At 37.4% G+C, this 13,446-nt stretch overlaps 1 protein-coding gene across 1 annotated transcript in view; it reads right to left on the bottom strand.

Moving 5' to 3' along the window:
- Positions 1 to 2,889: 2,889 nt before the first annotated feature.
- The window catches only part of LOC306884765 (gamma-aminobutyric acid receptor subunit pi), a 55,716-nt gene continuing 45,159 nt past the window's right edge, over positions 2,890 to 13,446 (bottom strand). The window contains exons 7-10 of the mRNA XM_079440950.1: positions 10,980 to 11,117; positions 9,715 to 9,867; positions 7,335 to 7,528; positions 2,890 to 4,298 (exon numbers count right to left, since the gene is read on the bottom strand). Coding sequence (XP_079297076.1) covers positions 3,939 to 4,298; positions 7,335 to 7,528; positions 9,715 to 9,867; positions 10,980 to 11,117 — 845 coding nt within the window. The 3' untranslated portion in view covers positions 2,890 to 3,938. The remainder of the gene's footprint in view (positions 4,299 to 7,334; positions 7,529 to 9,714; positions 9,868 to 10,979; positions 11,118 to 13,446) is intronic.

Consider the following 13,446-nt stretch of genomic DNA (forward strand, 5'->3'; position numbering starts at 1 on the left):
CGGACTTTTAATATTTAGAATTTGTTTTTAGATTTACAATTTTATTTTTAATTTTAGCTAAAGTTTTAGTATTTTATCTAGTCAGAATGACTAGATACAAATATATTTTATCTAGTATTTAGTTTATCATTTTATTGTTTTTTAATGTCTATAGTTTTTTTATTTAATACATTTTATTTTTATTTGAGTTATTTTAGGACATCAAGTCAAACTAAATGAAAATGAGAATTATTTTTTTATTTTAACATTTATTTCAAGTACTGAAAATGTTTTTCTTTTTTAAATGTTTTTAGTTTTAGTTAATGGCAATAAGCCTGATATGCATATACAGTAAATGAAGAGTTATTGCATTAATTCTCAACGTGGCAAATTAAAAACAACCTAAGAATAAACGCAAAGTCGTCCCATAAATATAAATTTGCACGTCAATATTAATGTTTTATGACACTGAATATTACCCTAAAGTGGTAAAGTAACATGCATTAAATTGAAAATCAAGCACTTTGTAGTTTTAAATTTTGAACGGAAGGCATTCGACGTGAAATTAAGGATCCGACTGCATGCCGACGACAAACCCTCAAAACATCTAAATGAAGCCAATTAAAAGTTACAAAAATAGCAGATCTATTTGAGAGCATCGACAATCCCAAATTAAAAACCGTTTCAAAAACCTAAACGAGGTCCAGAAAGGAAAATCCATCCATTCTTCTGATCGTTATGACATCAAATGTTAATAAAAAACCAATAGCAAATAAAAGATGAGTATTCACAGCTTAGAAAAGAGATCTGGATCGTGTCAGAAAGGCGCGATAATGTGGCACTGCCTGTGCTTTTAAACAAAACACAAGCGTAATTTCTTAAAATACATCTGTATAACACTACAGTTAAAACCATAACCCAAAGTGTTCAATCCAGTTTAGTACGGGCCATAATGCATCCGACGAGAGCTTAAAGCAAAGATGCACGTCCCAAAGCAATTCAATGTATTCCAGATAGTTTAGCATCAGTCGCCACACGGAGTCCGTGGCCTTTGGTCTGGTCTGTATCCGTCCCGTATAGAGTCCACAAACACCTCTGAATCATTAAAGCCAAGTCGCATAAAGAGTTTACACGGCCCCTGCGATCCATCGATCCCGTAATGTGCAAGACAGCGCCAAGGCCGGAGGATTTATGGAAGCAATAAATGGGGAGCGATGGCTTCTGTCTGCCCTCAACACCATAACTCAAACTCGAGAACCAGATACGCGAGGAAGACGCATTAGAGGCATTACAGCGTGGAAAACACAGACACGAGTGAATAAAAACAGACTGTGATGGACTAAAGGAGAGCAGTCGGTGTGCTTAAAGGGATAGTTCACCTAAAAATCACGATTTACTGGCCCTCATGTATCCAACGACTCTCGAATCTCATTCACACTTGTGTATAATTCAAATATGACGAGTTGCACTGGATTAAATGTCAACTAGGGCTGCAACACACACTTATTTTGATACTAGATTATTAGAATGGTTAATCGACTAATCATTGATTATTTCACCGATTAATCGGTAGGCTTTGATCAATTATTCCTTAAAATATTGAGTTATACTGTACATATTCATATACATATAGAGCTGCTTGATAGCAGAAAATCAAGTTTTAATTCTAACTGAAAGCAAAACTGACACCGTTTTTTCATGTTTAATACTGTAAAGCTGCTAGCAGTCTATTGTAAGTGTTATAAATAAAGGCAACAAATAAACATGCACTACGATCAGATGCTTTTTGTTCAGTCATTTTTGCTGTGCTTATTTTATTATTAAAAGGAAATGCACAGCATATATTTACATATTCATCTAAACACCGCTCTCAGCTAACAAGAAAGTATTGCTTGCGTATATAAAATTTATTTTTACCCCTAAGTGAAGAATGCAAAAGAACTTGGGGCCTTTACACATGACAGCATTTTTCGTTTGTAGTTTTGTAAAACATTTCCATGCTCTACTGGTTCCGTTTCAATTGCATGTCTCATAAGCTTGTCTTCTTCTATTAGACCGATGAATTAAAGACTTACACTACAGTGCCACACTGGTTAAACCGCATTATTGCAGGCCCTTATATTAGGTCATGAGATCAAACGATTCCACAAAACTAAAATATTTAATTGTTGAAGTTGTCGATAATTTCATTAACTATTTCAGCCCTAACGTCAAGGATGAGACCGATTATGTAAAACCTGCAGTCATATTTGAATTGACTGCAAATGGAAGTAAGATTTCGAACAGTCATACAGGTTTTCAGTGGACGTGAGGGTGAGTAAACAACATTGTTTTCCTCTTTAAAGAACTACACCTTCAGGATATCAACTTGTTAGGCCCTTTTTGATAATATTTTACTGCATTGTACTGTTTCATTGACTCCCAGCCAATGATGAACACTCACACACACAAATGCACATAAAAGATGTGAAAACTGACAGTTTATAACAATCACATTCACACAACTTCAAATACTAAAATTTCCCCCTATTTTTTCTCTTGTGATAAAATCTAGTGATTTGGGGATGTTAAAGTCAACAAAGTCCCAGCGATGGTGCTTCTTTATCAAATCATCATTATTTGCTGTAACCGCTATTTCATTAACATTTACCAGCATTAAATGACTCATAATTATGGCCAATATTTCAGAAAAGCTGCATTAGCTACAACAGCAGTCTAAAACAATGATTAAATAGTTACTTGACTACTGGTTAAGATTAACATGATCTAATAGCACACCGCCAAGATGATTTCAATGGAAAAGTTTACTGAATTTTGATTTCATGTTGATTTTGAGTAATCGGATGTTGATTTTGAGATTTCCAGTAATCGGATGCTAAAATTCACGTGCATTTTCCTCAAATTTTCTTTAGTTATTCATAGGATTTAATCATGGGAACCACTGTGGAGATCCAGGGTCAAACATCCACCATCAGCCACAACAAACGCCAAACCTGATGCTGACACTATCAGTGAGATTCATATATGGGACAATACGGATACTGAACACGTCTCCACACTATTTTACAGGTTGTGTTCAATGCAAGTTAATCTCTGTCAACAGCATCTGTAGCACATTAAAGCTGGTAAAACTCCGAATTTCAAACAATAATCAGTCAGACCATTTTCCATGCAGAAAAAGCGACTCACAGGAATTATGTTCCTATTTTTATCCACCTAGAAAAGTAATCCAATCCAAGAATGACAATAATAGGGATTTACTGAATAATCCAAAAAGTTGACATTTCTGCTTTTGCGTGCTGCTCTGTTTACTGCCATTGTAAGTGCTATGGTAAATGTAGTAATGGAGATTATAGCACAAATGATAATTATAGATCTATAGTATTGGCAGATACCATTCTGAATAATCGGTATCAGAATTTGTACCGGTATCAGCAGATATCATTCTGAATAACTGGCTGTCAGTATCTGTATCGGCAGGTATTGTTCTGAACAATCGGTTAGTGGTATTGGTATCTGTGTCAGCAGATATCATTGTGAATAATCTGCTATCGATATTGACAGATATCATTCTGAATAATCGTATCAGCAGATATCCTTCTGAATAATTTGCTATCGGTATCGGCAGATATTCTGAATAATCGTATCGGCACATATCATTCTGAATAATCAGCAATTGGTATCGGCAGATATTATTCTGAATAATCAGCAATTGGTATCGGCAGATATTATTCTGAATAATCAGCAATTGGTATCGGCAGATATTATTCTGAATAATCAGCTATCGGTATCGGCAAACATCATTCTCCATAATCGGCTACTGGTATTGGCTGAGAAATTTAATATCGGTGCACCCCTAATTATTCTCCTTCTCTGTTGGGTCTCTACTGGTCTTTCAGACACACGCGCACACACTGTCGTACTCACTAACACAGAAATTATTCAACATGATGTGCTGCTTAAAAGTACAGGTAGTAGGTCCAGTAGAGCAGATTAACAAGGATGAACGACAGCGGGAAGGTTAACCGTGAGTAGTTGTCTATATAATGTGGGTTTTCCACATGACAGCAGTTAATGGATCTCAGGATCTTCCTCAGGGCGGAGATGTTTTTAGCACAGCGGCTAAAGAGCTCCGCTGGGGCCTCGGCAGTCTTGGGTTCGCTGGCGGTTGGGCTGGAGGGCGCAAGGCCAGACTCTCCGCCGGCGGTGGGTGCTGGAGATGGAGAGTCTTTGCGCCGCTTTAGCCTTGAAGAATTGCTGGCGATGGTGGTGACCATGCCGTTCATCTCCTCCTCGCACTCATGCATGTGATGACCGTACTGACAGAAAGAAAAACAGAGACGAGAGAAAATGAGCTATTAAATTCAACATGAGAATCAGTAAGACCAAAAGTATGATGACATGATGTCAACAATAACAATAAATGATTACAATGATGATGATGATAATAACGATAATGACTATAATTTACATTTAAAAAATTTGTGAGTGGTTCTTATCTATGCAAAAGTCAAATTAAAACAATAGTTTACCAAAAATGTTAATTTGCTGTTAATTTACTCACCCTCAGGCCATCCAAGATGTAGGTGACTTTTTTCTTTAGTAGAACAGTAAAGAAGATTTTTAGCTGAAATTGTGGTCCTTGGTGATTCAAAAAATGCAAGTTAATGGCTGCCATCTTTGAGAATAGAATTAATGCAAAATTAATCCCTGTGGCTCCTGGCAATATATTGAGGTTTTACAAAGAGAAACGATTTGTCTGTGCAAGAAACTGAAAATTATTTACAACATTATTATCTGTAATCCAGAGACTAAGGCAATCGTGTGTCCGGAGTGATGTCAAGTTCATGAACGAATCACTCTTTTGAACTGATTCTTTTAGTGAACTAGTTGAACCGATGAGCCACTGATATGAGCATGTGTGAACTGATTAGGGGTCGACCGATATGTGTTTTTCAGGGCCGATACCGATTATTACAGACCAAGTAGACCGATAACCGATATATTGAACCGATATATATGTCTGGTGTAAAAATGAAAATGAATGTCAAAATTAAGAATAACAAGGGCTCTGACAAAAACGGCCTTCCCTAGTGTTGGTTGCACTTCTTACTCTTGTCTTCCCCCATGCATCCATCTACAATAAGGGTAATATATAAAGAGAGAGTTAAAAGTGGGGCCACTTCTATGCTTCATGATTAAGCCTATGAATACTAAATACTAAAGCTAAACAGCTTGGGGAAATGTAAGTATTTGGCTTCAATAATTTACATGTTAGAAATGTATGTGTAATAGCATAACCTCTCATAATTCTACATTAATTATTTTCGGTTGACTAAATCATAACCTACAAGAGGTGACTATTCAATTCATCATCTAATGCACATCAATTGATTAATTTAAAAAGCGCAATGTATATAATACGTGTAAATAATTTAATTGTCTTCATAGCTCCATTGTAGAAGTTGCGAAGAAGACCGCAACTATTTTAATGAAACTATAACACTAATAGCCTGTTATAGGCTCACTTGGTTCAATAGCCTATTGAAATGTCCCAATTTCCGTCATCCTAATCTTGGCCTATGTGACAGTAACTTAATCTTGGCCTATGTGACAGTAATTTAATCTTGGCCTGTGAGACAGTATCTTAGTCTTGGCCTATGTGACCGTAATTTCCATTAGTTTTCATTTACAGAGCAGTGCAAATGAAGGCATAAAACATTCATTTAATTTATCTTTTAATCAAATGACAGTTGAACTTCATTTAATTTTTTAACACTATTAAAATTAAAACATGTAAGAAAGAGCGTATTGTGTGATTGTTCTTTTAAACAAAAGTTGTAATAATTGTAGTAGCATTAGTAAATAAACCAAACTTTTATTTTGACGGGTTGCCATGAGGACCTCTTAAGTTTCTGTAGCCTATTTATGATATGACGATCGTTTTACTCAAACGAAACAGTCAAATGCTCATGAAGTAACTCTCAGAGCAGTTCTGGGGATGATGTTCATGTATTTATGTCCTCATTTAGTGACATGGCAGATGCGGACTTCAGTGTGTGTGTGTGTGTGTGTGTGTGTGTGTCAAAACCGCGCGTCTGTGCCTTTCACATATACAGAGACACGCCGAACATGCAGAATTCATATTTAAATAGTCTTTTTGCAGCTTAATGTTTACAGATAGTCCATATCATGAGTCGATTTAAGTGTACTGACCTACGTTTGATTAATTCATCCAAACTTTGACTAATTCCGTGACTCCGCGTTATACAGTAAATTCCATATGACTGGATTCCGCGATTCCCCCTGCGTTTCCCCCATCTCGGAAACCATAAATAGATAAAATTGAGGTTTTTACAACTTCAGTGTAGTGGATTGTAATTTATTGCAACTTGTGCAAGGTCTGCTGCTGCCTTTGAGAGAGAACTGATGCGTGATGAAGCAGCACCAGTTAGCAAGCGCTTTCGGTGTGAGAGTGCCTTTAGTCTTCCACATTGATTGGTCGGACTCCTGACTCTACAAATCAGATGCGCGGTGGGCGGAGACTGCTCTAGGCCACAGAGTGGTGAGTTCCGACAGGCTGCATCAGAGCCAAATAGCGCGTTTCAAAATTAAATAATTTTATCGGCACATCGGTTTTGAAAATGACCGATGCCGATTATCATAAAAATGCTTAATATCGGTGCCAATAATCGGCCAGGTCGATAATCGGTCGACCCCTAGAACTGATCACTTGAATGAAGGGGCCAAATAAAAGTTTTTATGGTTTCTCATTGTTTACATAAAAGCGTGAGCTGATGAAGACAAGTTTATTCACTTTATAGGCTTTAGACATGTAGAACAACCGAGTTTCACATCACAATTGGGTGCTTTAAAAATAAAAACAGTGTATACATGATGTCATTGCATGATTATGTAAACAAACTAGTGAATTAATTGAAACGAACGTTCCGAAAGAATCAGTTTGTGGAAAAGAATCAGATATCAGCGTTTGCCTGAGGCTCTGGATTACAGGTAATAATGATGTAAATAATGATCAGTTTCTTGCACAGACTGATTGTTTTGCTTCATAAGACCTCAGTATATTGTCAGGAGCCACTGAGATTCATTTTGCATTTCTTGCTATGCTTTTCTATTCTCAAAGATGAGCAGCCAAAGACTTGCATTTTCTGAAATCACCAAGGCAAATGATTTCAGCTAGTACTCAAGAAAAAAAGTCACCTGCATCTTGGGTGAACTGTTCTTTTAAGACTCAAAGTACAGTATGAGCAGTAATGATGCTTACCTTAGAAAACAGCACAGATGATGATGAACACACTTTGATGTTGATGATGATGATGATGTTCCTCTCTTACCATTAGCAAGTTGTTGCAGTCGGGGTGGTTTAGCGTGCAGAAGTGGGCCACTGCATACTCTATCAGCGCTCCAAAGATGAAGCTGAAGCAGATGCCCAGGTACACGTCAATGGCCTTGATGAAGCAGTTGGCGTTGGGCAGAGATGTCCGCGCGCCCATCATAAGTGTGGTCATAGTCAGGACGGTCGTCACGCCTGTAACACGCACCAATAACACACACAGAGTCAGCTGAGACACTTGTCTGCCCAGTTCTGAATAGGGCTGAAACGTTTAGTCGACATTATCGACAATAAAAAACTGTCGACAAATATGTTTTGTTGTCGAGTAATTGTTTGATCTCATATGACCTAATGTTAGAGCCTGAAATAATGCGGTTTGACCAGTGTGGTGCTGTGTTCGGTACACCAGTAAAGTCCAGTCACATCACACTTAGTACTTTATGCAGAAATATCAAATCAAAGTCTACTGATCAACCAGTGAAATAATCGATGATTTATCGATTAATCGGTCTAATAATCGTTAGATTAATCGATTATCAAAATAATCATTTGTTGCAGTCCTAGTTCTGAACTGTTGAGTGTTTATAAGTCATAACACAATCAGCTTTTGCTGTTATTATATTGTATGTGTGGTTGTTAGGATTTTCTGTGTAGTTACTACACTGAAAAAATGGTGTAGATTTACAAGTCAAGTCACCTTTATTTATATAGCGCTTTTAACAATACAGATTGTGTCAAAGCACTTAACAGTATCAAATTGGAGGATTGAGTGTCAGTAATGTATAATAATAAGATTAAACACTCAATTTTCAGTTAAAGGCATTTCATTATTGAATTCAGTGATGTCATTGTCTAGCTCAGTTTAGTTTAAATAGTATCTGTGCAATCAAACTGATGATAATCGCTAGAAATCAAGTGTCCCCAACTGAGCAAGCCAGAGGCGACAGCAGCAAGGAACCAAAACTCCCTCTGTGACACAATGGAGAAAAAAACCTTGGGAGAAACCAGGCTCAGTCGGGGGGACAGGTCTCCTCTGGCCAGACGAAACCCGCAGTTCGATTCCAACCCCAGCCATGTCAGATTGTGTAAAGGGCTTATCTGATTCCCGTGGTCTTGTCCCGATGGGGCATTTTAATTGCTAATTTAATGTATTTGTTATATTTGTGTTTTATTCATTATTTGAAGTTTTTCATTTATATGATTTATTCATTTGCTATAATTGTAATGTATAGTTTAATGCATTTATTGTTTCTCAGTCTATTTTTAAAATATATATTTGTTTGTTTATTATAATTTTAATTTATAGTTTAATTCATTTAATATAATTCTGTTGTATAATATATATATATATATATATACAACAGTATTTATATACAACAGTATATATAAAATACTATTTATTATTTAAAAATGTATTTATTAATTTTTCATATTTGTATATTATTTTTTTAATTAAAATTGAATGTATTAATGTATAAAATGTGTCACGAATCCGGTCCATGAACTTCCGTTCACTCACCACCAGAGGTCACCCGCTCACCTCATGGACTCTTGCACTACACTACTGTTGCACTTCACCATTGGACTACAGTTCCCATCATCCATTGCACTGATGACACACACACAGCTAACTGCACTGATTACACAGCTGATCACACAATCACACAAGTTTTATAAGCCTTGGACTTCGTCTCTGTCATTGCTGAGTATTGTATAGCGTATATCACTCTCCTAGCAATAGCTACTCTACAGAGCCCATTTAGTTGTCATAGTCTTGCCTTGTGTGTTTTCTAGTGTTTTGATTCTTGCCCGTGTTTCCTGGATTTACCCTTAGCCTTGCCGTTTGGACTCTGTTTGCACCTCTCTTGGACTACTGCTCGTGTACCTGGATTATCTCTCTGCCTTGCCCTGTTGGATATTGTTCGCCAATCATAGACCCATGCTTGCCCTAGGTACTCTTTGCCTTGCCTGTGTTGTACCTGTTTGCCATTGCATGAACCTTGCTTGTTTTGTGACCACATCCCTGAATAAGAGCCTTACAAATGGATCCGCACGTCTCACATCTCGTTCTCCCCGTTACACAATGAAACAATTTTCACTCTGAAATTGTAAGTAAATGTTACTGGCAAGTAGCACACTGAATGTGATGAACATGAAATTTTGAAGTAGAAAACCTGAAATAGTATTTTCTTTTAAAACCAATAATCTTTGTTTTAATTGTATCCAATCAATCGCCATATAAAATGTCTTAGTATAAGGACCTAAATTATGTATATATCTTTCTTCAGTGTAACATTCTAGTGGAATAGTTTGAGCATGTCTCTACACATTTTATTTTTCTAACATATAAATTGCACAGACAATGCAACGCATTACTGTACCTATGCAGATGCGAGCGGGGACAGATGACTGGCTGATCCAGAAAGAGACCCAGGACAGCACCACCAGCAGGCTGGATGGCACGTACGTCTCCAGGATGAAGTACAAGATGCTCCTCTTCAGCTCGAAATGAAAGATCAGCCTGGGATAATTTCCTGGGAAGAGATTCAAAGTAGTTATGTAAAATGTTAATGCTGTCTGTCCAAGTAAAAAATCTTCAAGGCCATCAATAAATCAGAGATTAAGAAGTTATTGCAGTGGTTTCTATGGCCAAGTACACACTGTAAAGTTTCAGGAGTGACAACCTTATCATTAGGGGCCAAACGCCGAAGGTGCGTAGGCACCTATTGTATCTGTTAGCGTTCTTTTTATTTTTCTTCCGCTGTGGAAGTCTATGGCAGCCCATAGAACCGATTGTGAGAAAGTTGTAAAATTTGGCACACTGATAGAAGACCGTCTCAATACTAACCACAGCAAATTTGGAGTCTCTAACTCAAACTCTCTAGCGCCACCACTTGTCCAAACTTTCACTCATGTTTATGCTAATAACTTTTGAACCGTAAGCCACAAAATGAAAATTCCTTTTTCCTCTGAATCCTCAATCAAGGATTCAAGTCGAATCAAGTCCAAAATTCAAAAATTGTAAGGTTTCGTTTTTTTCGCTATTTTCAATTGTTCGTTAAACATACTTTTTTGAACTCGTCCTAGACGGTTCGTTCCGATTTTCACCAAAATTGGCTCAGATCATCTTCAGACAATGCTGGCAAAAAGTTATGGAATTCAAGATGATTCGCTTAGCAGTTTTCGAATAATGAGCGAACAAATTCTATGAAAAGCACGCAAAAATGGATGCAAGGCAATATATCTGCAACGGTTTGGCATATTGAGACCAAACTTGGTGTGTGTTATAACAAGCATGACCTGAGGCTACCTGCAGTGTTTCGGCGCAGTGCCACCTAGTGGTCAGGAGAAATGAAAAATGTCTATTTAATTAATTAACTAATTTACACCCAAATTTAGCTGCAGTGTGTACATAGCCTATGCCACTCTTAAAATAACAGGAATGATGGTAATTTTGAAATATGAGAGCAAATTATTGTTCTGGAGTCACTGCTGAACTCACAAAGCAATAATCTGCCATCAAACAAGAACCATGGCCATTTCAGTGCCATTTCTGATGAAACTGGTGTTATTATCTGGCGTTGTTTAATAAGCTGCTCCACAGACATTAAATGTGTAACTGCAGTGTGTTTGTGGTGTTGTTTACCCGTCTCATATACGGCCTCAGATTCTGAGGTGTAATGATCCTCTATGGTGTACTGAGCCAGTCTCAGCGTGTCCAAACCGCTCACAGAGTCGTTCCCACGTGCCCAGTAAAACATCACGTCATTGACATTATAACCCCCTGTGAACAGACAAACAGCATCAACAGCACATGTAAAAATCACACTTCCATACGTGGGAAACAGTGGCGGCTGCTGGTCTTTCAAAGAGGGGAAGCTCATTTTCGGCCTACATCATAAAAATTGTCCATTTATTTATACGTAAATTCTGCCATCGTGTGCGGTTTGCTAGCTGGCTAGTTCACCGCCTGGCCTACTGTATGAATGAATGAATGAACAAACGATCTAAAAAACATTAAACTCGACGGAGGAAATGTGGGAATTAGGTTAAACTGAAACAAGGAATGTGGTGTATAATTGTGTGAAATGTATAATGAAAACTGGCCAGCAATTTCGCCAAGCAAATATCAAGAAATAGGTTGCAGCAGTTTGTCTTTTGACTACACTTGCAAAGTCCACTATGGGACTGAGCTCGAATCAGTGTTGCCAACTTCTTATTAGACTACTAATTAGCATATCCATTACGTCATCGCGTCATATTGCCTTTTACATTTGTTTGTCTCTCTGTGCTCATACTGTATTTTAATGCAGCAAAATTCTCAATAAAACTGTTCTCCTTTATATATTTCAGTCAACGGGATAAATATGAAATAGTGACTGAAACGCAGCCCTTTAAGAATACATAACCAGCTCTCCCTCCCAAGAAGTTAGTCTGCACAAAAGTCCTAATTTATAATCAAGCCGTCGTCTGATTAAATCAAATAATATACACAAGATAAGACAAGACAATTCCTGTGCTGTGATTTCGGCTATATTTGCATGTAAAACTAGAGAAGCAACATAATATCTATTTGAACTGAACGCGCTGCTCCTCTCAGCCGCTCACTGAACAGAGAAAGAGGTGCGTGCGCGCTGACCTCGCGTCGTTGCGGCAGTACCAGCGATCACAGAGACTCGCTAAGGTTTGTCAAAGAAGTCGCTAGATTTGTCGCTAGTCACTTTTGGGGAAAAAGATCGCTAGGGTGGTCTGAAAAGTCGCCAAGTTGGCAATACTGGCTCGCATAGCTTCAGCATCAGCGACTTCTTATAGGACACAATCGCTGTCAATCAAAAGGAGATGCAGTCTTTCGACAAACCCTCCAATCATCACGCAGAAGCCCGGAGTCCAGCCCCGCCCACTCCTCCATTCACCCCCAGAGACGCTGAGCGTCCGGGGGCGGGACATAATCGCAGCATTTATCCAATGACCATCTAGTTTTGAAGCACTGAAAAAAACTGTTCAAAGCAGCCCCATAGGAGTCAATGGATGCTGGGCTTCAACAGGCAAATACACTGATGCTACGGGAATATATGAGAAGGAAATCAAGTCACCTGCTATATGTAGCTGATTCTGAACGAACTCGTCTTTGAGATGAACGTGTTCTAACGCATTTTTAATCAATAAAATGTTAACACAATAGTACATGTTTGACCATTAATTTTTTGACATTATAGGGGAAGCTGAGCTTCCCTTGCAGTCTTAAAGAAATCCCCACTGGTGGGAAATAAATCAGATATGTCTCATCGTATATTGCATGTTCAAATTACCTTTGAATCATATGATACAAAGACAATTTATGAATTGCAATATAACAGTACAATAAGTATTACACTGAAATGGGCAAAAATATACACTACCGGCCAAAAGCTTGGGGTTGATAAGATTTTTGAATGTTTTTGAAAGTGTCTTCTGCTCACCAGGGTTGTAATAGCATACAAATAAATAGCATTTATTTGAAATATAAATATTTTGTAACATTGTAAATATCTTTACGGTCACTTTTGATCAATTTAATGCATCACTGATAAATAAAAGTATTAATTTCTTTAAAAAAATGAAAATAATAATAATCCCAAACTTTTGAACACTAGTGTATTTGTTTTAACATTAATCAATTCTCACACTTACTTTGATCAGTGAAAACAAAACTTCGAAAGTTAATACTTAAGCAAAGATGCAAGACTAGAAGTCTAATGTTTTTGTAGTTTGAACAGATTAAATTATATTAATACATTTTCTTATGACGTTATTATGAACAAGAGAAGAGACTTTGATGCATGCAGGTCAGTTCTGGAGTGATCTGATAAGGGACACATTGCGAACAAATTGTGAATGCAGTTTAATTAATTCATATATATTTATATATTCAGATATTGAGCATTAGATTTCATATTTTGAAGTGTAGTGACTATCAGATAAATGTCCACATGTATGGGTGTGTAATATCAGTATGTTTGCTCTTGGTGGCACTGTGTGACAGTAATCAGATACTGTGTGTATGTGAGATGTGTTTTCTGGATCCGTGTGACGTTCATTAATGTGTGCTCACTCAGACTCCCTGAGGACAGTAA

The sequence above is a fragment of the Barbus barbus genome (genome assembly GCF_936440315.1).
Source record: "Barbus barbus genome assembly, chromosome: 18".
NCBI lineage: Eukaryota > Metazoa > Chordata > Actinopteri > Cypriniformes > Cyprinidae > Barbus > Barbus barbus.